Consider the following 23506-nt stretch of genomic DNA (forward strand, 5'->3'; position numbering starts at 1 on the left):
CCATAAAAAGAAAAACTGATAAACTGAACTTCAAAATTTTAAACATTTGCCCTATATGAAGAGGATGAAAAGACAAGCTATAGACTCAAAGAAAATAAATGCAGACCACATATCTAAGACTAGTATCTAGAGTATATAAAGAAGTCTCAAAACTCAAGAGTGAAAATACAAACAATCCAATTAGAAAATGGGCAAAAGATATGAATAGACATTTCACTGAGGAGGATGTATGAATGAAAAACAAGCACATGAAATGTGTTCAATACCATTAAGCATTAGGGAAATGCAAATTAAAATCATAAAGAGATACTACTACACACCTGTCTGAAGGACTAAAAGAAAAAATAGGGACAACACAAAATGCTGGTAAGGATGTGAAGAAATTGCATTACTCTCACACATACAGCCACTTTGGAAAACAGTTTGACATCTTCTTAAAAAACTAAATATGCAACCACCCTTACAACCCAGCAATTACACACTTGGGCAATTATTTAGAGGAATGAAAACTTATGTTCACACTAAAACCTGTACATGAATGTTCACAGCAGCTTTATCTGAAGAGTCAAAACCTAGAATCAGCCCAGACACCCTTCGTCAGGTAGGTGGTTAAACAAACTGTGGTACATACATATACCATGGGAAAACACTCAGCAGTAAAAAGACTAAATCACTGATACACACAATAACTTGAATGAATCTCCAGGGAATTATGCTGAACTAAAAAGGCCAATCCCAAAATGTCACATATTATACAATTCTATTTATATAACATTTTGAAATGCCAAAATTTTAGAAATGGAGGGCAGTTTAGCGGTTGCCAGAGATTTGGGGTAGGGAGGGAGGGCAGGAGGCTAGTAAGTGTAGTTATAAAAGGGCAACGTGAGGAATCTTGGTAGTGCTCAATATCTTGACTATAGTGATGGATATATGAACCTACACAGGTGATAAAATTATATAGAACTTAATACACACACACAAATGAGTACCAGCAAAACTGCAGAAATCTGAATAAAATCAGTAGATTGTATCAATGTCAATACCCTGGTTGTGATGTTATACTATGATTTTGCAAAACGTTAACATTTGGGATATTGGGCAAAGCATGCAAGGGACCTCTCTGTATGACTTCTAATAACTGCACTGAATCTAAATTATCTCAATAAAAAATTACAAGTAAAAAAAAGATTAGTGGATAAGATTCTGAAATTTAACCAAGGCAAGAATTCTCATATTTTTTCCCCCCCAAAGTAGACACACCATCATGTGGCACATCTGTTCTGTAGCTTTGCCTGTATTCCAGCATAATACCACATATCCTCGAGGGTATGTGGATTCCAGTCTAAAAACCACAAAAATAATGGCTTCTATCTTTCATTTATTGCTAAATAAATATTTGTTTCAGAGGTGTCATTTTCAGATGTCTCATATTTCATAACAAATTGATCTCAAAAAGTTGTCACAGATAAATGACAGACCTAAAATTTATACCTACAAATTAAACAATATATAAAAGTTCACCTAGTTTAGTGATTTTTTTTTTTTTAAGCAGATGATTCTTTTTCCCTGACAAAATCTTAAGGGGGACTCCATAAAAAAAGACAGAGAAGGCACTAGTTTCATTAAGGCAGTCTGAAGGAAGCCCAGCACTTGCTTTATCGAGCTTGCTTCTCACCATGACAGCTAGCCCTAAGACATCTGAGGGATCTACTGAATACTGTTTGAAAGGCACTAATCTAGTTCACCCCTTTTGATGCACAGGGAGTAGCCCAGAAAAGGTAAATGACATATTTCAGACTGTTTGGCTGGATGATTAAAAACAAAAGAAAATAAAACATAAAACCCCTGAGTCCATGTCTCTTGACACTCATTCAGGTCTGCTTTTATCACTACACCATGAAGTCTCTCAAATTACAGTTAGTTTTAGGCATAGAATGGACACATGAATTTTTCATGAATTTGCTAGCTTCCGGGATATCTATGATATACATACACTACCCGTCTGTGCTTGAATAAACATCTTGGAAGAATAATTTTCCTTTTATTAACAGCAGAGAAGGGCAACCTGGAGTGTTTCTGTAAAGAAACAGAATATGGAATCTTAAGACTCCATAACCTTTGTCTACCAGAATTTGACCTTGATCCTTCTTAGACTTATCTCTGCTCTTGGAATTCTGCCACTGACTAGAGTCATATCTGATCTCCACCTCCTACACTATTGCAGACAAGCTAGAAAGGGGTCAGATTTGGCAAGTGACAAAGAAAAAACTGAGTGCAGCAGTCTGAAAAAATCAATGACAGGATGACACGGAAGTATCTTAGACACTATCTGACACACTCTGGGAGGGAAAACAAACACTTTGAAAGAGTCAATATTAAGATATTAGAAAACAAATGTAAAAGAGGAGAAGAGGTAAAAATCTAAAAGTTAGACACAAAATATAAATATCACATCAAGTGAATTTCAATTTCATACTATTATCCTAATTCTACAAACAAGATGGAAGGGCTTCTGCCTTGAGCATAAGAACTAAAGCAGTTACCAAGCCTATCAGAAAGACTCTTCTCCAACTTCTCCCACGACGATGTCTGGGATCCTAGAGTTGCTTGCAAATTTTCTATCTGTCGAAGCAATGGTCTTGTTGTTGATGAAACACTTTGACTCAGTTCTTGGTTTCTATTCTCTGCTTCCTGGAGTCTCTGAAGCACAAAATTCTTAAGTCATTAGTACCGACAGCAACAAAAACACTAGCAAACAAACTTCATGAGAGGGTTCTGTAAAAAATTATTTCTTCAAGATACTTTTATATTAAATTATTTTCTAATTATTCAATCCTTAAGTTAGAGTTAAGATGCATAACACAGTATCTAAATAAGTGCTTCTTTATAAAGCATTTCCAAGACAAAGATAAGGAAGATAATGAAGATATCTTGTCTAAGATAAAGAAGTTGCCTTCTTATCCAAAATACTTCTACGCATTTATTAAAACAGAAAGATCAATCTGAGTTGCATTTTCTCTCCCTTTTCCTGTGCATGTTCATTGACTGAAAATTAATAGAGTAGTGGCATAAAAACTGGGCATTGATTATCTACCCCACAGTAGTCAAAGACTGATACTAATAAACAAGCTATTACAAATGAAAAAATAATATTGAATACACAATAATCATGATAAAATTATTTTCTATAAAACAACATTAGGGATCTTTTTGTATATTTTTAAGGTGCCCAGTCTGATTTTATTCACACAAACCACAATAATACAGCAAATGATAAAGATGGTAATAATCCTCTCAATTCCATGAACATAACCCCACTGAGTCATTTTTTATTTCAAGGGAAACATATCTTGGATTCGTGTTTAGGAAAACTGTGACAGTACCTGTTGGAGTTCACTGATCTCATGACGTAAATAATCCTCTTTTCTGGCAGCTGCTTGTTCTGCACGTTGCAGTGCCAGCCTAAGGTCCCCCACCTGTATGAGGAGAACAAATACACTGTCACAAACAATATTAAAACATTATCTATAACTTCTTGCTAACTACATATTTTGTGTTGTGTTGACTTATTGTTCACCTCTAATATTCAATACTATGCAAAGAGATTTTACATGTGATTATCACACATCCCATTCATCAAGCAATTCCAAAACTATGTATATTCAATACCTATTTAGGAAAGCACTGTTAGGCAAAAAAAAAGCATAAGAATATGTACAAGGCACAGCCACTGCCATACATCTAGAAGGAGAGAGACAATGCATCCACAAACGTTTGCAGTGTAAGGCAGAGTGTGACAGGAGCTATATGAGCTATAAAAACTAGATGCTATACTCAGACACAGCTGCACACACTGTAAATTGCTATAGCCTTTTTGGAAAACATTATGGTAACATGTTTAAAGAACCATCAAACTTTTCACACCCTTTCACCTGGTCATCCTAGTGATTCACCTGAGAATTTACTCTATGGAAGCAGATCTATAAACATACAAAGATGTTCCCTACACTGTTAGCTAGACTAGCAAACCAAACAAAACAGGAAACATTCTAAATATCCATCGGTAGTAATCTATTTTTGCAAATGTCAATACAACATGAATATACTTATTAAAACTTATGATGAATATAAAAAACATGTAAAAATTTATGATTTAATCTTAAATGAAAAACTGTAAAATAATATACATGATATCAATTATAAAAATTATGTACATGGAGATAAGGACAAGAATTAATACACAAAATTGACAGTACTTGTAAAAGATGATGATTTTATGAATGGTAGTCCCATACACTCTCTACCTCCCATTCTTCCAATTTTTCTTTATTATTTTTCTAGTATTTCTAATTTAAAATATTATGATTTTATCTATCCCAGTGACAGAGTGGCAGAAACACAAGGGGGATATGGACCATGGCATGATTTATAACAGCATAATATTAGAAACAACCCCAATATCCATCAATAAGAACTGAATGGATACACAATGGTATATTCATACAATGAAGTATCATAAAAGTGTAAAAAGGAAATTTTTTGAAAAGCTCTATGTTCTACTATGGAGTGATCATCAGGATATTTTATTAAATAGATAAAGCAAGCTGTAAAATGGTATAAATAGTAAATTATATTTTATGTAAAAAGGATGAGGAAGATGCAAATAAATATGTGTATAAGTATATGTGTGTATATGTATGTGTGTGGAGGTATATAAGTAAACGTATAGATATTTATATGCTCTTGCATTTACAAACAGAAACACTGAAAAAATAAACCAAACACTAATAAAATGGTTACCTATCGGCAAAGAAAGCAAAGGGGGAGGGGCTAAGTTGGAAGCAAATGTTGTTTCAATATATTTTGTTATACAGCTCTCACTGAGAATCATGTAAATGTTTTACATATTCATGTAAAATTAAATCAAAAGTACACTGGGGTCAATGAGGAAAGAATAGTCTTCTCAAAAAATGGGCTGCAACACCTGGACATCCACACACACAAGACCTAAATGTGAGAGCTAAGACCATAAAACTCTTAGAAGGAAACACACGAGAACCTGTGTGAGCTTGGATTAGGCAACGGTTTCTTAAATATGATGCCCAAAGCACAAGGAACAGAAGAAAAATAGATAAACTGGACTTCGTCAAAACTAAAAAACTTTTGTGCATCAAAGGAGACTATCAAGAAAGCGAAAGACAACCTATACAATGGGAGAAAATATCTGCAAATCCTACATCTGATAAAGGCCTACTATGCAGAATATATAAAGTATTCTTATAACTCAACAACAAAAAGGCAAATCAATTACAAAATGAGCAAAGGATTTGAATATTTGAATAAATTTCTCCAAAGATACATAAATGGCCATATAATAAGCACATAAAAAGATGCTCAACATCATTAGTCATTAAGGAAACATAAATCAACACCACAATCAGATACCACTTCACAACCACTAAGAGGGCTAGAATGAAAAAAAATACACAATAACAAATATTGGCAAGAATGTGGAGAAAATTAAACCCTCATATATTGCTGTTGGGAATGTAAAACGGTGCAGCTGGGCCAGCCCCGTGGCATAGTGGTTAAGTGCACACGCTCCACTGCTGGCAGCCTGGGTTCGGATCCTGGGCGCGCACGGATGCACCACTTGTCAAGCCATGCTGTGGCAGCGTCCCATATAAAGTAGAGGGAGATGGGCACGGATGTTAGGCCAGGGCCAGTCTTCCTCAGCAAAAAGAGGAGGGTTGGCACGGATGTTAGCTCAGAGCTGATCTTCCTCACACACACACATACACACACACACATGCACAAAAAAAACAGTGCAGCTGCTGCAGAGAAGTTTGGCAGTTCCTCAGAAAGTTAAATATAGGATTACTATATAACCCGAAGGTATATATCTTAAGAGAATTTAAAATATATGTTCACACAAAAACTTGTAAATCAATGTTTACAGCAGCATTATTCATAGTAACCAAAAAGTAAAAATAACCCAAATATCAACTGACGATTTTGTAAGACAAATCCTGACAAATTTTGGTTTTCCTCCATCAACTGAGGTCCATGGACTCCCACAGATGTTATGAATGAACTCAGGAGTTACATGGATTCTCCTGCAATTATATGCAATGTTTAGTATTTATCTGCATATGTGCATTTCTCTGGTAAGAGGGTCCTTAGCTTTCCTAATATTCTCAAATAAGTCTGAAAATCACAAAAAATTAAGCAATATTGCTATAATATAAGCATCAGTTTAACAACAGATTAAAAAAACACACAATTGGGGCCAGCCCCAGCAGCCTGGTCGTTAAGTTCAGCACACCCTGCTTCCGCAGCCTGGGTTTGGTTCCTGGGCGCAGAACCACACTGCTCTGTTAGGGGCCATGCTGTGCTGGGAGCCCACATACTGAAAAACAGAGGAAGACTGGCATGGATGTTAGCTCAGGGTGAATCTTCTTCAGTAAAACACAGAACAAAACAAAACAAAACCCACACACAACTGATAATAATTGGCACATCCAGTACTCTGAGAAAAATACCCAAGAGGATTATAAATGAAATAAAACACATGTACCACTACATAAGGTTTGATTCAAACTAGCTAATGGATTCTTTAATTTGCAGAAGTACAAACAAAGATTTAAAAGACTAATTTAATTCATCATTCACTGCTTACTTGAATTGCTAATGTTTCTTGCTGCTGACGGGCTTCTTCTTGGGCCTTCTCTAGCGCTGCAGAAAGTTCTTCTTTAGCTTTCATTTCACGACTTAGAGCAGCTTCCTGTGCCTCACTATCCTTTGCAGCATTGGCTTTGTGGAGATCAGTAAGTTCTCTTAAAAAATTAGATTGATAATGTTTATTTAAAATAATCTACATTTGATTACATGCCCAAGTTAATGAAGTTTCCACATAGATTTCCATGAGATCTACAGAATGAGGGAGAGTTCACCACATAATAAACACTGACTACAATAAGGACTCTCTCTGTTGAACTTGCTTTGACCAGTTACAAGTTCATATATAGCTAAGTTTATAAATGTTGTTAGTGATCAGATAACAGGAAAAGTATTTCCTCAATATCCTGCTCTGATATTTGATTTTAAATGGGTTGCATTTTTGTTCATTTTCTTACTTGTATGCACTATCAAGAGCAGCCTGAATACTTCGGTTCTTTTCTTCAAGTTCATCCATGTCTACCTGAAGTCGGCCAAGATCCTTCTCTTGGTGTTCTACCACAGAATTTAGTTTTTTAATATTTTCTCTGTGTTGTTTCTCAACCTCTTCTTTGCCATCAAGCACCTATAAAAACAGTCAAAAGTATTCTTCAATAAATAACAATATGGTAAATAACTGTATTCCAGGAATCTCAAGAGTTCTAATAATGAAGAAAAATCTTAACAGTCGCCCATTAAATTGTTTGAAAAATTCTTTCCACATGATATACCCCATAAAATTATTCCAAATGCTTTATAAACCATAGCCAACTGTTCATAAAGTAACAATAATATACATGCAGAGAATTGTTAATATTCACCTGTTTTAAATGTTGCAACTCTTCTTCTAGCTCTTTAACTTTTTTGCTCAGTTTTGCAATAATATTTTCATTTTCCTTGTCTTTAGCCCTTAATTTCTTAATGATGTTAGAATTATGCAGCTGCTGTTTTGAAAGTTTTTCTCCTGGCAATGGCAAAGAAGTACAAATTCAAATAATGATGATTTCCTAAGATCTGAATAGAATATTTTATCTAACCAGTGACACAAAATGATAGAATATTTTTTAAATCACAATACTATAACTCCCAATGTTACAAATGATTTGGACAAGAATCATCAATGAAATGTTAAAATTACTAGGTAGAAGGGTGATGGGGAACAAGATATTTACAGTTTTAAAAAATCACTCCCACATATTACTTATAAATTACAAAGAGAAAAATGTGCTTTTACAACGAAGAAATCTGGCAGTCGTCACCTTAACCAAACATTCAGTTTTGGCATCACTAATTGTGGTACAGCCTCACATTGTGTGTCTACTGACATGATGGAGTGCTAGGTGCACAAAATCACCTTTGATAATTCTTACTAAAAATTTGGTCTGAATTTCATCTAAAGAAAGTGAGAAATTCCTGAACATGGGGCATTCTGTAGAACAACTGACCTGGACTCTACAAAGTCTTCAATATCAAGAAGAAGAGAGAACTATCCTAGATTGGAAGACTAGAAGAACATTAGGGCCAAATGCAATGTACAAACTTTGATTGGATCTTGGGGCAGGATAAATGACCAGGTACAAAAGTCATTTTTAGAGACAACTGGGACAAATGATAAAATATATGCTGGATTACATTTCTGAATGAATGCTGATTTTCTTAAGTTTGATTGTGATGTTGTGCTTGTGAAGGAAAATGTACTTGCCTTTGTGAGATGCACACTTAAGAATTTAAGAGTAGACTACAGATTCAGTGCAATCTTTGTCAAAATTCCAAATAGCATTTTTCACAAAAATAGAAAAATCAATCCTAAAATTCATATCAAATCACAAAAGACCTCAAACAACCAAAGCAATCTTGAGTAAGAAGAACAAAGCTGGAGGTATCAGATTTCCTAATTTCAAAACATATTACAAAGCTACAGTAATCAAAACATTAGGTTACTGGCATAAATAGAGACATATGGACCAATGGAACAAAATCAACAGAGCCTAGAAATAAATACACATATTTACAGTCAACTGATCTTAAACAAGGATGCCAAGAACACACAATGGGGAAACGACAGTCTCGTCAATCCATGATGTTGGAAAAACTAGATATCCATATGCAGAAGAATGAAATTGGAGCCTATCACACACCAAACACAAAAATCAACTCAAAATAGATTAAACACTTAAATGTAAGACCTGAAACTGTAAAACTACTAGAAGAAAACACAGGGGAAAAAGCTTGTTGACGCTGGTCTTGGTGATGATTTTTTGGATATGATCCCAAAAGCACAGTAAAGCAAAAATAGACAAGTGGTATTGCATCAAACTAAAAAACTACTGCACAGCAAAGGAAACAATCAACAGAGTGAAGACACAATCTATGGAATCTAAGAAAATATCTGCAAGCTACACAACTGATAAGGGATTAATATCCAAAATATATAAAGAACTCATACAACTCAACAGCATAAAACCAAATAAGCTGATTAAAGGCAAACGGGGCTGCCCCGTGGCATATTGGTTGAGTTCGGCAAGCTCCACTTCAGCGGCCCAGGTTCATGGGTTCAGATCCCAGGAACGGACCTACACCACTGTCAACCACGCTGTGGCAGCGACCCACATACAAAACAGAGGAAGACTGCCACAGATTTTAGCTCAGGGTGAACCTTCCTCAGCAAAAAACAAAATAAAAAATTTTTTAAAAATTGAAAAATAAAAATGGGCAAAAGACGTGAAGAGACATTTCTCAAAAGAAGACACACAAATGGGCCAAAGGTATATGAAAAGGTGCTCAACATTACTTATTATCAGGGAAATGCAAATCAAAACTACAATGAGGAGCCGGCCCAGTGGCAAAGTAGTTAAGTTTGCACACTCCGCTTCAGCCGCCCCGGGTTCCCAGGTTCGGATCCCAGGCGTGCACCAACGCACCGCTTATCAAGCCATGCTGTGGCAGGCGTCCCACATATAAAGTAGAAGAAGATGGGCACAGATGTTAGCCCAGGGCCAAACTTCCTCAGCAAAAAGAGGAGGATTGGCAATAGATGTTAGCTCAGGGCTGATCTTCCTCACAAAAAAAAAAAAAAAAACACTACAATGAGATATCACCTCACCTCTTAGGACACCTATCATCAAAATGACAAAAGGTAAGTACTGGTGAGAAAAGGAACCTTGTATATTATTGGTGGCAATGTAAACTGGTACAGCCACTATGGAAAACAGTATGGAAATTCCTCAAAAAATTAAAATTAGAACTACCACATGATCCAGCAATCCCATTTCTGAGTATATATCCAAAGGAAACAACATCAGTATCTCAAAGAAAGATCTGCAATCTCACGTTTATTGCAGCATTATTCACAATAGCCAAGATATGGAAATAACCTAAGTGTCTGTTGATGGACAAACGGATGGAGAAAATCTGGTGAATAAACAATATATGTAAAATGTAATATTATTCCGCCTTAAAAAACAAAGAAATCCTGCCACTTGCGACAACATGTATGAAGCTGGAGGATGAAAGAGCTACACACACATACTACATGATCTCACTTACGTATAGAATCTAAAAAAGTTGAACTTATAGAAGCAGAGAGGAGAATGGTGGTTACCTGGGGCTGGGGGGTGTGGGAAATGGGGAGATGTTAGTCAAAGAGGACAAAGTTTCAGTTACGCTGCATAAATAAGTTCTGAAGATCTAACGCACAGCATGGTGACTAAAGTTACTAACACTGTATTATACACTTGAAATTTGCTAGGAGAGTAGATCTTAAGTGTTCTCATCACAAAAAAAATGGAAACTACATGACATGATGGATAAGTTAATTAGCTTGACCACAGTAATCACTGCACAATGTACACACATATCAAAAAATCACGTTGTACATCTTAAATACATACGATCATTTATTTGTCAATTATACCTCAATAAAGCCGGGAAAAAAATTAGGAGTGGAATGTTATGATATCTGTCACCTACTTTCAAATGGTTTGGCAAAAGGGTAGTGTATGTGTAAGAGTATATGTGTGCAGAAAGATTTGGAGGAGGTGTGGCAAGACGTTAATAGGTGATGAATCTAGGTAACGAAGTAATCAGTTATTCATGGTAGTATGCTTTCAGCTTTGATTCTTTCAGCTTTTCAACTTTGAGTTTAAAAACACTTCTGGGGGATAAGAAAGCAATATGTAAACACTCCCATACGAAATTGTTCCATTTTCCCCATAAAAAAGTTCATAAAGTAAAAAAAAATCAGTCTACCCCGACTAAATTACTAAATTCCAAAATAGTAACATTTAATATTAATATATATAAATATATTTTTGTGAGGAAGATCAGCCCTGAGCTAACATCCATGCCAATCCTCCTCTTTTTTTGCTGAGCAAGACTGGCCCTGAGCTAACATCCGTGCGGATGTTCCTCCACTTCACATGGGACGCCGCCACAGCATGGCCTGAGAAGCGGTGCATCAGTGCGCGCCCAGGATCTGAACCTGGGCCGCCAGCAGAGGAGCACACGCACTTAACCACTACGCTATGGGGCTGGCCCCAATATTAATATTTTCAATGATTTTTTAAAATTACGAAACCAGGCACTTAGCCTTCCCTTCAGTCTTATGATGTTGTAACATAAGGCGGTTACTGACTTCAAGATGTCCTGAGACAATGATTATTTATCAACTCTTCCTTCATTCTTCTATTTTAGTGCTTAGATTATGTTTTATAATTATCTGTATACCTATATTTCCCTCTCACTAAACTGTAAGCTCCTAAAGGACAATGAGTGTGTTCTATTTATTATTCTATCAAACACAACATCTGACATACTAACTTAAATATTAGCTGAATAAATGAAAAAGAAAAGTTGGGTAAAACTAACTTTTTCAAATGAAACGACTGCTTCCAATTGTTCTCAAACACTCTGGAAATTCACTTAAGTTCAATGATTTAAGCACAGAAATGTTCACCCCACCGCTATTTGTAATATGAACATTTTAGAAATAAATGTACAACATTAGGGAAACAGTAAAACAAATTATGGTATATCCATATAATCGACTTTCAAACAGCCAGTAATAATGGTATCAAAGCACTCAAAGGCACAGGAAAATGTAAAAGAAGGAAGATTACAAATTAGATACATGCTAATTATATTTAAAAATGTGTTAAAAAAGTGTTTAAAAAGGACTAGAAGAAATTCATAACTCCTCATAAAACTGGATTATGATCTATTTTTCTTTCTCTTTGTATACTTCTTAAAACCAAAAATTTCTTTAGGTAGCAAGTATTATTCTTATAACTAGAAAAACTTTAAGAAAAATAAAAATTCACTTAACCACCTCTTCCAAAACCTCCTGCTTTGCTAGGATATTACATAAAGAAATCAATTCAGTGTCCAATTGTAATGATTTATCTCATGAAGGATCTTGAATTTCTATAACCCTGATAATTATAAATCTTTTCATCAAGTGCTTAATAATTGAAAAATTAAAACAAAAATATAATGAAAAATTCACTATCAAATGCCAGAACAATACAATGATACTATATAGTACCCAAGCTGGAGATTCAGATACTATATAAACTCCAGAATTATAACCTTCCAATATCTTGGTTTAAATGATGGGCTCTAAGACCTGTTATAAGCGTTCTTAGGGAAGCACAAACTTCTATTTTTATTTTTTTTACCTCCTTAGAAATAAAAAGTTACATATATATATCTCTGCCTCTATACATCTTACTCTCCATTCTTCCATAAATTGTCACCTATCATTTCTGAGGTTTAAGTCCAAAGCTTCCTTGCTTCTAGTATTTTTTATTAGGAAACAGCAGCTAGTCATATGGCAAGTATTTTTCATGTTCTTACAATATTTTTCATAATCAACTGAATACTTTACGCACCTTCTTCCATTAACCCTCGGATCTGCTCATCTTTCTCTTTCAAAAGGTCTGCAGTTTCACTACTATTTAGTCTAGTGGCAAGTTCTTCTTTTATATTTTTGATTTCCTAATTAAGAAAAAAAATTGTAAATACCAAAAGAATTACTTTCATTCTAGGCATATTTTTCAATTTTTTTCCATATTAAAAGAATAATCACATTCTTGGTAAGAAACCATAAGTTTTGTTCAGTTATCCCGAAGTCTATTACTTCGGTTAATTAAGACTAAGTAAACACCTCTGAAAACAACATATAAAACCTGAATTGAGATATAAAAAGGTTTTAATATGGAAATACAACTGAGAATAACTTTCAATACTCTTCTTCACTATCACTACACGCACACTCTACAAGTTAAGCACTATATTTGGAACAACTTTAAACAGTACACTGTCTCCATTTTTCACCGTATTTCTTTTCCTCATCTAAAACTCATTGCATTTACTAGTGTGTTGTGAAATGAGAGGGAAAACATGACTATAAGGTTCAATCTACTTTAATAAAGCAGAGATGCAACAGAAACAAATCAAGATTGCTTTTTAAAACTACAACGGAGAAGTATGGTGATGTGAAAACTTTTATGACTTAAAATTTGCTTTGAAGCAATACTCTGAAACTAAACAATAGCTAAAAACAAGTAACATTTATTAATTTATTTAGACCATGCTTTGTATCCATTATCATTTAAACCTCACAATAATCCTATGAGGGAGGCACTTGTATAATTCAACTACATGAAGAAGAAAACTAAGACTCAGAAAGACTGAGTAAACTGTGAAGGTCCGAGAGCTAATAAGTGGTCGAGTTATGACTTGAACCCAGGTCTGTAAATCCCCAAAGCCCATGCTCTGAACCATCTACAACAATGCTGTCCATTTTCCAACTGTCAAAATTTGATTCATCCTTCAAGGTCCAGTAAGAATATCATGTCTTCCATGAAACGTTCCTCAATTCCCCTGGTCAGAATTCATCCTCTATGATACTATTCCAAACTGCTTATTCATCTGTATCTATAACTTATTTAGTACTATATAGTTGCTGACATTATCTGTCTTTCATCACCAGAAAAGCCAACTCTTCACTTAAGGTTATTCAATTCACCTTTGAACTTTCTATGGATCCTAAGCATGGGGTTCATGCATGGCAGTACCCATAAAATGTGTCAAAAGTTTTAAGTTTTTTCCACCTTTAGTTAATGGTTTGGATCAATTTTATATCTACAATTCAAAGTTCACTACAGAAAACAAACATTACTTAAAATCTAATTTCTTGATTAGACTGGTCCAGACGGAACACAGCAGGGACAAGAAGAGGTAAGTTGGTTACGTAGTCTCAGGTTATCGTTAGTGTCTGAAATGAGCTAGCTAACTTAAGCAACCAAGTATATGACAGATCTCTTTTCTGTAAGAGTATACACAGAAATTTTATATATTAACATTAATATTGGTCAAGAAGGGGGAAGCAACCTAATTGAGAAGGGAAAATGCTGACAAGTATTATTACTAATAGTTGAGATGCAAGCAATAATTACTAACCTTAGCTGGTTATCAATTTCTGAAATAGCCAACTATTCCAAATTATAAGAATTAGAACAATGGCTCCTAACCAGGAGTGATTTTGCTCCCAAAGGCAAAGGGGACATTTGGCAATGTCTGGAAACATTTTCAATTACCACAACTGTTGGGGGGTTAGGGTGGGGTAGTGGGGAGGGGAGAGTGATACTGGCATCTTGTTGGGAGGGGCCTGGTATGCTGGTAAACATCCTACAATGCACAGGACAGCCCCACACAACACAAAATTATTCAGGCCAAAATGTCAACAGTGCTGAGGTTGAGAAATCCTGCATTAGAATAAGCCAACACTATGCCCCCCAAGAGGGAGTCACTAACCATTAGAAACCTTTATTTTAAAATTACTTGGACTTGAAGAAGTATATATAATATGTTTGAAGTGGTAGGAAAATAACAAATGACAGTAATGACAAATTTTAAAATTTATATAGTGCCATTTACATTTGTGTTATTTATTTTGATGGAATTATCATTTACAAAAATTATTCTAATGATCCTTGCAAGGACTTACACATAAATTATACAAATATTTGTTTAGATTTTTAAAAATTATCAAAAACCTATAAATTTAAAGGTATAGAAAAATCTGTAATTTAAGTGTAATATACTACATAGTATCCTTTTAATGTTACTTCTCTTTTTTCCAATACCAAAATATTATGAATGCATTCCTCAAAAATCTACATCTCTATAGAGTTTAATTAATATTATTTTAAACTTCCATTACCTTTTTAGCAGCATCTCTCTCTTTGCAGGCTAGCTGAACTTTCTTTTCTGCTTCTGCAATTCTTTGAGTAAACTCATCTTTCAAGGAAGAAATGTTGTTGCTTTCTTCTTTCACTCTGAACATTTCACTAAATTTAAAATAAAATTGAGACTGAGGACACTATTGCCAAGGTAACAAGGTGAGTTCAGTTTGCAAAAGGAAAATAACACTGTCTTCAACACACACCTTACTAAAATAGATTAGTTTTAGCCCTGTTAACTTTTTTTTTTTTTTGTGAGGAGGATCAGCCCTGAGCTAACATCCAATGCCAATCCTCCTCTTTTTTGCTGAGGAAGACTGGCCCTGGGCTAACATCCATGCCCATCTTCCTCTACTTTATATGGGACGCCGCCACAGCATGGCCTAACAAGCGGTGAGTCGGTGCGCACCCGGGATCCGAACCGGCGAACCCCGGGCCACTGCAGCGGAACGTGCGCACTTAACCGCTTGCGCCACCGGGCTGGCCCCTAGCCCTGTTAACTTTTAAGAGAAAAATTACCAGCTTAATTTATTTTAAAACAGCTCAAAGAAAACCCACTTGAAGAAGAAAATATCACCAATATTTGATGTGTAGAAATAAGAAAAAATTAAATAAAATTTTTCATCTTTGAATCTTTTTGTGTCACATTTTACCAATCACCTCCTTAAAGCAAACCAATACTCAGTATTTTTTTTAACTATAATATCACAGTTTTCTTTAAATATGTTTTAAATCTCTAATACTAAAAGATTATTAATAATAAAGGAAAAAGGTTTTTTTGTGTTTTTCTTTGCAAAACATCTCTCTTCAAAGCCAAAGGTAATATGGTAAAGATAATTTGAGGAGAAAAGTAATCTCTAAGGTTAGAATTGAAATGCTATTCAATTTTCAATAATTATAAATAAGTTAAATTATAAAACATTTTAATTTCAACAATATCCTTAAACAACAACAAAGTATAGGGGTATCTAGAAAATGCGCAAAATTATTCACATTTGTAAAATACTTACTCTTTCAGATTATCGTAAGCTTCTTCTAGAAGTGCTTTTTCTTTACTAAGAGATAATAACTGGGCCTCCCTTTTATCCAGTTTCTCATTCAGAAATTCAACTGTCTGGATAAGGAAAATACACAAAAGTCAAACGTTCAACTTTAAGAGACTATTTTTACAAGCAGGTGATGAGTTGTAAAGGAAACCCAATCACTACAGTAAATAAAACAGCATTATCTCATAAAAAAAAAAACTAAAAACAATTTTTGGAACAAAGTAGATACAGAACAACAAGAACTCATACATAGCTGGTAGGAGAATATAAATTGGTATAACCACATAGCTGGTGGGAGTATAAATTAATAAACCACCTTGGAGAACAATTAGGCAACATCTAGTTGAAGATCTACATACTCTTTGATGTGGAAATTCTACTTTTAGGTATACCTTAGAGGAGAAAACTCCTGCATAAGTGTACTAGGTAACAGCAAAAATCTGGGAACAGTGTGCATGTCCACCAAAACAGGAAAGGAGTCAGATGCAATCAAGAAAGATCAAAGAGGGGCTTCAAAGCCTCTAGTAATGTTCCGTGTCTTAGCCGGGTAGTGGATATACAAGTGTCTGTTTTTCCACGTTATTCTTTAACCCAACATGTAACATGTAACTTTTTTTAGTATGATACACTGCATTTAAAAATGAAAGTAATTTTAGAAAATCCATAGGCATGTAATTTTAAAATCTCTAAAATATATCAGTATAAAGCCAAACAAAAAGGAAAACTTAGGACATCTCATTCCTTACGTCCTGCTGGAAGCAGCGATAAACTTGTATTTGAGGGGAGGAACGGTACCTAAAAAAAAATGTCTTACCTGAGTTAGGTCTAAATTAATTTAGAAATCACTTACCTTCTGGAAGTTATATTATAGCTATAGCATGGCATTTTGTTTGTGAATAATATTAAACCTAGGTAACAGAATCTGGCACTATTTTACATTAAATAATTCAATACATGGCACTTACAAGACATTTCTTCAAGACATCCTATATCTCAGAGGAGTCTATTAAAGATGCCAGATCCAACTCAATTTCTATATCTAAAAATCACAGGAAAAACCACAACTGTGACTTAATGTTAGTTAAAGAATTTACATCACTTTTCTTTTATAGGTATTAGGTAGAAGCAATTCGTCATTCCTAAGCAATGCCTTTGTTCCTTGGACATTTCCCTTTCTTATTCATCTAAGACAGCTATCAATAGAAAATATCAAAAATAACATAAAAGAGAAAGCAAACTGAAGCAACTAATAACAACAGAAAAACATCAATAATTAATCTAAAGACTAAATTTTTCATTTAAGATTTGCTACAAATACTGTGAACACGCAAAAATTTTTTTTGCATGAGAAAAACCATAATATTTAGATTTGTTTTAGTACGTCTATCTGCCAAGGAGTTGAAGACATATCTTAACATAAGACGACAGTCCTTTCAAACTGACAAATTAATGAGCATAGCATAAGAAAATTTTAAGGTGATAAGAAATCAACAGTAAAGACATAAGAGGGAAACTTTTTTATGCTCAGTTATATTATCAACTTATTCTACCATAGTTGCCTTGGAGAAATTTCAAACACGTTAGTATCAATAATTCTTCAATTTTAAGGTCCTTAATGTCACACTTACATGGCAAAATGCCTGCCGTTTTTAACAGTACAAAACATTATGCATCACTGAATATTAAAAATAAACAAATGATTTAATCTTTGAAAAGCATATCCAAAAATCCCCTTCCACTTTCTAGAGTTACCTTGCAAACATCTTTCTCAGAAAGCGCTTCTGGCTGACTTTCCGCAGCTTCACCCTCCTCAGCCACCTTGTCTAAGACAGTATGTCCTTCATTCATTGGTGCAGAAGAAACCAAGATATCAGGCTGTTCACAATTAACAGGAGTTGCACTTCGTCCACTTTCTTCCATTTCTGCTTCCTCAGTAGGTATAATTAATGTTTCATTTACTACTTCTTCAGATTTTCCTTCAACAGATTCAACTATTTTAGTCTTTGGAGTTGAAGGATTAACTATAATAGGTACTAAAGCATATCCCTTGCCTGACAATTCATCGTCTGAATTGATTTCGCTTACACTACGGCTATCTAATGACTGTACACTAAACGAGTCTATTCTTTCAAAAGCATCAGATGAGCAGCAACTCTCAGTGAGTTTTTGGAAATCATCTAAACGATTATATTCAGGACAAGCAGATGCTGAGAGAAGCTGAAAAGACGTCTGCATTAAGTGAAGACTTGATTTTGAATCTGTAGTCTCTTGTCTCGAACTTGCTGAGCTCTCACTTATTACACTTTCATGATCTAAAACTTCGATATCACTGGTGGTAGAAGTACCTGATGAGAAGGTACTAACTGGAGGAGAAGGTGTATTGCTCTGTCTGTCTTCATGCTTTTGTTCCTTAGGTTCCAAAGCCATGTCCTTTGTTTCTGCTGTGAGAGACCGTGTAGACATATTAGACACATTTTCCCTAGTGGTTTTCACAGTAATTACACTTTCAGATACTTTCAAAGGTATGGTTGACCCCTTCATATCAGATTCTTTATTAACAGTTTCTTCATACTTGCCCTCTGTTTTAGGTGATGGAGTATCTACTGCCAGAGTTTCCTTCGATACAACACAGGGAGAAGAATCTTTAACTTTTGACTCAGTTGTTTCAGCTGTTCTTGACTGTCCAGTGTGCAAGGATTCCTGTAAGGTGCTTTTCACTTCTTCTTCTGGTCGCTGTGATTTAGCTGGCGGTTTTGATACCACTGGACTCTTCTGGATGGTCTGGACATCCGTTGGAGAGAGAAAGGCACTGAAGAAATTTTCAGATTCATCTACCATAGTTCTCCGAACTGGCTTTGTAATCGCTTTAGGAGAGGCTACCGGTTGACTCTGAGGTTCAGTGCTTGATTTTAACCCCCAGGTTGAAGTATCCCATCCTCCACTGACAGAAGGACTTATTCCTTTGACAAAAAAATATCAAAAAAGAGAAAAATCACATATATATTACACTTATATTACAATCATTATTATAAGTCAATATAAATATAAGTTAAAAAAAAAAAAAAGAAAACCTATGGAATACAACCTATAATTTGCACCTGTTCAACTCCTTGCTTACTACATAATTAATTAGTTCACAGTTAACTTTGGGCCTTAAAGAGGAAAACTGGTGTGGATCTGCCCAAGAGGAACTAGGAACAAAAATAAAAGACTGGGCTGGGCCTGGCCTACCAGAAGCAAGTATGTTATTCTCTCCCATAACAAATTAAGAAAGTTATAGTATATGTTATATAACCCATGCTAAGTCCAAGATACATATGACTCATCTCACAATAACAGGCAATACCCTCACTTATACGTCATGTGCAGTTATTGTAAATTGAACCTACCTTCTATTCAGTTAGTTTCATATTAATTTTATTCTTGTAACATTAATAATAAAACATAGTTATGAGCCAGACAAAGGGCAGCACTCAAAACTGAACCGAAGGGTCTGCCCCATGGCTTAGTGGTTACGTGCTTGCGCTCTACTATTGGTGGCCTGGGTTTGGATCCCGGGCGCGCACGGACACACCACTTCTCCGGCCATGCTGAGGCGGCGTCCCACATACAGCAACTAGAAGGATGTGCAACTATGACATAAACTACCTACTGGGGCTTTGTGGAAAAATTGAAAAAGGAGGATTGGCAATAGATGTTAGCTCAGAGCCGGTCTTCCTCAGCAAAAAAGAGGAGGATTAGCATGGATGTTAGCTCGGGGCTGATCTTCCTCACAAAAAAAAAAAAAAAACAAAAAAAACACTGAACCTAAGATACTGGTAACAAATGTCCTTTTCCATAGATCAAATTAAACTGATGGGAACAGTAACTTCTAGAGGACAAATTCATTTTCATCCACTTGATGACAAGCTCATTCTCCAAGTCCCACTCTCCAAACCTACTCTATGAGAAAGTTTTGTTCTCTTCCTAAATTCCAAATTATGTCAGCAATTAGTAGAAGGTCATGATGAATTTCAGAAATGTGCACATTTTTAGAATTATTGCTTTTTCAGGGCAGGCCTGCTGGCATAGTGGTTGAATTCAGGCGCTCTGCTCCGGCGGCCCGGGGTTTGCAGGTTCAGAAACCGGGCATGGACTCTACCACTGCTTATCACGCCATGCTGTGGCAGGCGTCCCACGTGTAAAACGGAGGAAGATGGGCACACATGTTAGCTCAGGGCCAACCTTCCTCAGCAAAAGGAGGAGGATTGGCAGCAGATGTTAGCTCAGGGCTAATCTTCCTCACCAAACAAAAGAAGAAGAAGAAGAATTACTGCTTTTTGATATAGATGATAGTTTATGCTAGGATTTTTTTAAAAAACTAAGGAGAAAATAACTATCTTCTGAGTAAAAAAAGATAATTATACCAGTCATAGAAATATATGCTACTAAAAAACCCAATGATAAACAAAAAAATGGCATATTTGCTGAAATATTTAAAGCACTTCTTTTTAAAAAATTCTTTCTTTTCTAAACTCAAAAGTAGCTGTGCACAAATCCTGCACCATCAGAAGTTGGGGGGAAGAGCACAAGTACCTAAAAGCTCCTGAAACTATCAAGTCCTATATTAAAGTCTATCTTTTAATATGACTTCGGAGGTATGTAAGAAACTTCCGTTTGGGGACATAGTTGTATATCCCTTTATTCAGTATACGGAAACAATGAAAAAAGGGATAACCAAAACTAAAAAGGAAAATGAAATAAGATTAGGTTTGGTGAGTAGTTTAAGTCACCTTAATGAATAACAAAAGTCAGATATGCCTCCTGAAGAATGTTTTATTTAAATCCCATTCTTAAATTCACTTAAGTTACTCTATGCCAAACACTGGTCATCTTTGAGTGATGGCAATGTAAAAGATAGGTGATCAACGAACACTACGGCATTTCACCAAAATCTGAGTCAATTCTATATAACCTATTCTTAAAAATGAATTACGTAAAACGATGCAAGCCCCAAGTTTCATTAAACAAGTATCCTTATCTTGAAAACTTATGTTCTGTCTCCTCTAAAGTTCAGTAATTCAAAATGTGGGGTACACACGAAAAAGAAATTGAGTTACTCCAAGTTCATATACTATCTTGCAAAAAGTAAGAGGCTCATGACATACACACACAGACCAAAATATCTTAAAATCAGGTACCTTAAATTTAGGTCCTGACTTTTCAACGATGTAAAATTAAAAACAGAAACCAGAAAAGAGTCGTCAAGAATAACTTACTCTTTTTCACAGAAGTTCACACCCTCAAAATCTGCAAATCTTTACCCCACACACCAAAATGCAAAACTGTTCCTTAAATTTAGAGCCAAAATTACCTTAAGATCCCTGAAAGATTAAGCTCAACGGATCTGACAAAGAGAGACGTAGCTCTTTGGAAATAAAAGGTGATGCAACCCCAAAATCTTGGGCCACAGTTTCCACCGGTAATATCTTCAGCATACTCTGCCCCTGACCCACTGCGTGGCCTAGAGGAAGTTACTGAGCCTCGATTTCCTCTTCTGGAAAACACGGATAATAACGAACGTAGCTCGAGGAGCCGTTTTGAAGATGAGAAAGCCATAATAAACGCACATTAAGGCGCTACCAAGCACGAAGTGCTCGCTCAGTGTTAGCGATTGTTCTCCCGGTCCCTGTTGACTAACTTCATATCTTGGCTCCAAACAGTGCCCCAAGTGCGCAGCAATTCGCGTTGCGGGGAGGCTGCGTTTGGGGCTGCGTCGGGGGAGGGCTTGGGGACAAGACAACAAACCAAGTCCCTGTGACTCGAGGCCGGCAGGACCCGCATCCAGGACCACAGCAAGGAGGAACCTGAGGCTGGATTCTACCCCAGGAAAACAGCAGAGCCCAGTGTGGAGACAGAAGCAGCCCCCGAGGACGGGCTGGGGGGAAATGACCTCCCCGGACCCTCCCAGCGAGGAAGGAGCGCTCTCCGCCCCTCTTCACCTGTGCGCCTCAGGAGCGACGCCTGCGCGAGCCCGGGGACCCGCTCCGCCGCGCCTTACCCGGCTCTCCGTATGGAATGGTCTCGGCCCAGGCGCTCGGCTCCTCTTCCTGGATGTCCAGCACCCTGTCGATGGACTTCTGGGCCTGGGACAGGGCCTGCTTAGCGAAGCTGGAGAGCTGGGAGGCGTTGAACCAACTCATCTCCACTCCTCAGCCGGCAGTGGCGGCGGCAGCACCAAGCGGGAAGGCCGAGGGCCAGGCCGACGGGCCTCAGGCCCGGGGAAGGGTGCAGCGGTACGCCCTCGCCCCCTTCTCCACTCGGCGAGCCCTGTCAGCGGGCGGCCATGACCTCGACAGGCTCCCCCCAGCCCGGGAGGTTACCCCAGCCCTTTCCGTACAGCTGAGACGACGGGCCCGGACTGCGCATGCGCTGACTTCTTCCACGTACACAACCGCGAAATCCGGGAGCTCGGAGTTCCGTCGGTAGACGGAACAGGAGGAACGTTGACGTCACATCCGGGAGGCCAGGGTTGCCATTAGTTACCCAGGAACGCGTACCTGCTTCCATTGATACAGATTCCAAGCTTAGTGCCGGCATTCTCAGCCACGGGAGAAACTCTGTGGCTACCAGCCAAGGCAGATTCTTCCAGGATAAATAAGCGAGTTTTCACGTGGATTCCTTCCTAGAAAACAGCTCAAATACTAAGAGGTAGCACCTTGCCGGTAATAACTGCAACAAAGGGAAGTTTGGGTCTCGCGTTTCTCTTATCGCTTTGTCTCAAATATTTAATCACTTCGGTGTTAATTTGGCCTAAAGAAGGAACCCTAGGTTTAGGTTTGCCTAAAAATACTGGACACTATAAAAGACCTGCTTCAGCCCACCTGATGCAAGTAAGTAAGCCGTCTTCCACGATGAGTTACAAGTTACAACAAGCACAGGAAGCACAATCTCCCCTCACGATACGGGTCCACTCTCAGCCCCAGCCCAAACAAACCTGGGGGGCACTACAACTATTAATGTGTATTGTGCATATTATTTAAAATATAACTTTTTGGGGATGCATTCTTCAAACATTTGGCTATACGTAGAAATCAAATTGGTGGCCTTACCAATCTAGTCAGTAATTATGTTTGGTTTGGCCTCCATGTTAAAGACAAAATTCTACCAACATTTAAAAGTCTGATTTCATATAAAAATCCAGATTTCCAGCTGATTTTGAAAAATATGGATACCAACATGGCACAGTCAGCAGGAGTGGTTGCCTCTTTTGACAAATAATTTTCACTCCCGTTTGCCACAGACCTCACTAATCTTATTACATCCTCTTATTACACCCTCCCTGCTGTGGTTATTTACTTTACCTGCCTGTCCCCTCTATTTTATTATTTTACCCCAATGCAAGGAACTTTGCCATAAAGGGATTATTTTTCTTCAAAAAAAAATCAGATTTAAACTATGCCCTTGAGAAGTTATGATCTTCCAGTAAGTTTATCCAACTTCAGTAAAAATTTGCATGTT

General features: G+C 36.7%; 1 protein-coding gene across 1 annotated transcript in view; it reads right to left on the reverse strand.

The window, feature by feature from the left end:
• Positions 1-23160, reverse strand: part of TMF1 (TATA element modulatory factor 1) — a 31661-nt gene extending 8501 nt beyond the window's left edge. Inside the window, exons 1-10 of the mRNA XM_058562700.1 lie at positions 22047-23160; positions 17759-18966; positions 15971-16074; positions 14942-15068; positions 12606-12711; positions 7539-7681; positions 7137-7303; positions 6680-6836; positions 3384-3476; positions 2544-2700 (exon numbers count right to left, since the gene is read on the reverse strand). Of these exons, the coding sequence (XP_058418683.1) occupies positions 2544-2700; positions 3384-3476; positions 6680-6836; positions 7137-7303; positions 7539-7681; positions 12606-12711; positions 14942-15068; positions 15971-16074; positions 17759-18966; positions 22047-22188 (2404 nt within the window). The 5' untranslated portion in view covers positions 22189-23160. The remainder of the gene's footprint in view (positions 1-2543; positions 2701-3383; positions 3477-6679; positions 6837-7136; positions 7304-7538; positions 7682-12605; positions 12712-14941; positions 15069-15970; positions 16075-17758; positions 18967-22046) is intronic.
• Between the last annotated feature and the right edge of the window lie 346 nt (positions 23161-23506).

This window comes from Diceros bicornis, chromosome 2 (assembly GCF_020826845.1).
Source record: "Diceros bicornis minor isolate mBicDic1 chromosome 2, mDicBic1.mat.cur, whole genome shotgun sequence".
NCBI lineage: Eukaryota > Metazoa > Chordata > Mammalia > Perissodactyla > Rhinocerotidae > Diceros > Diceros bicornis.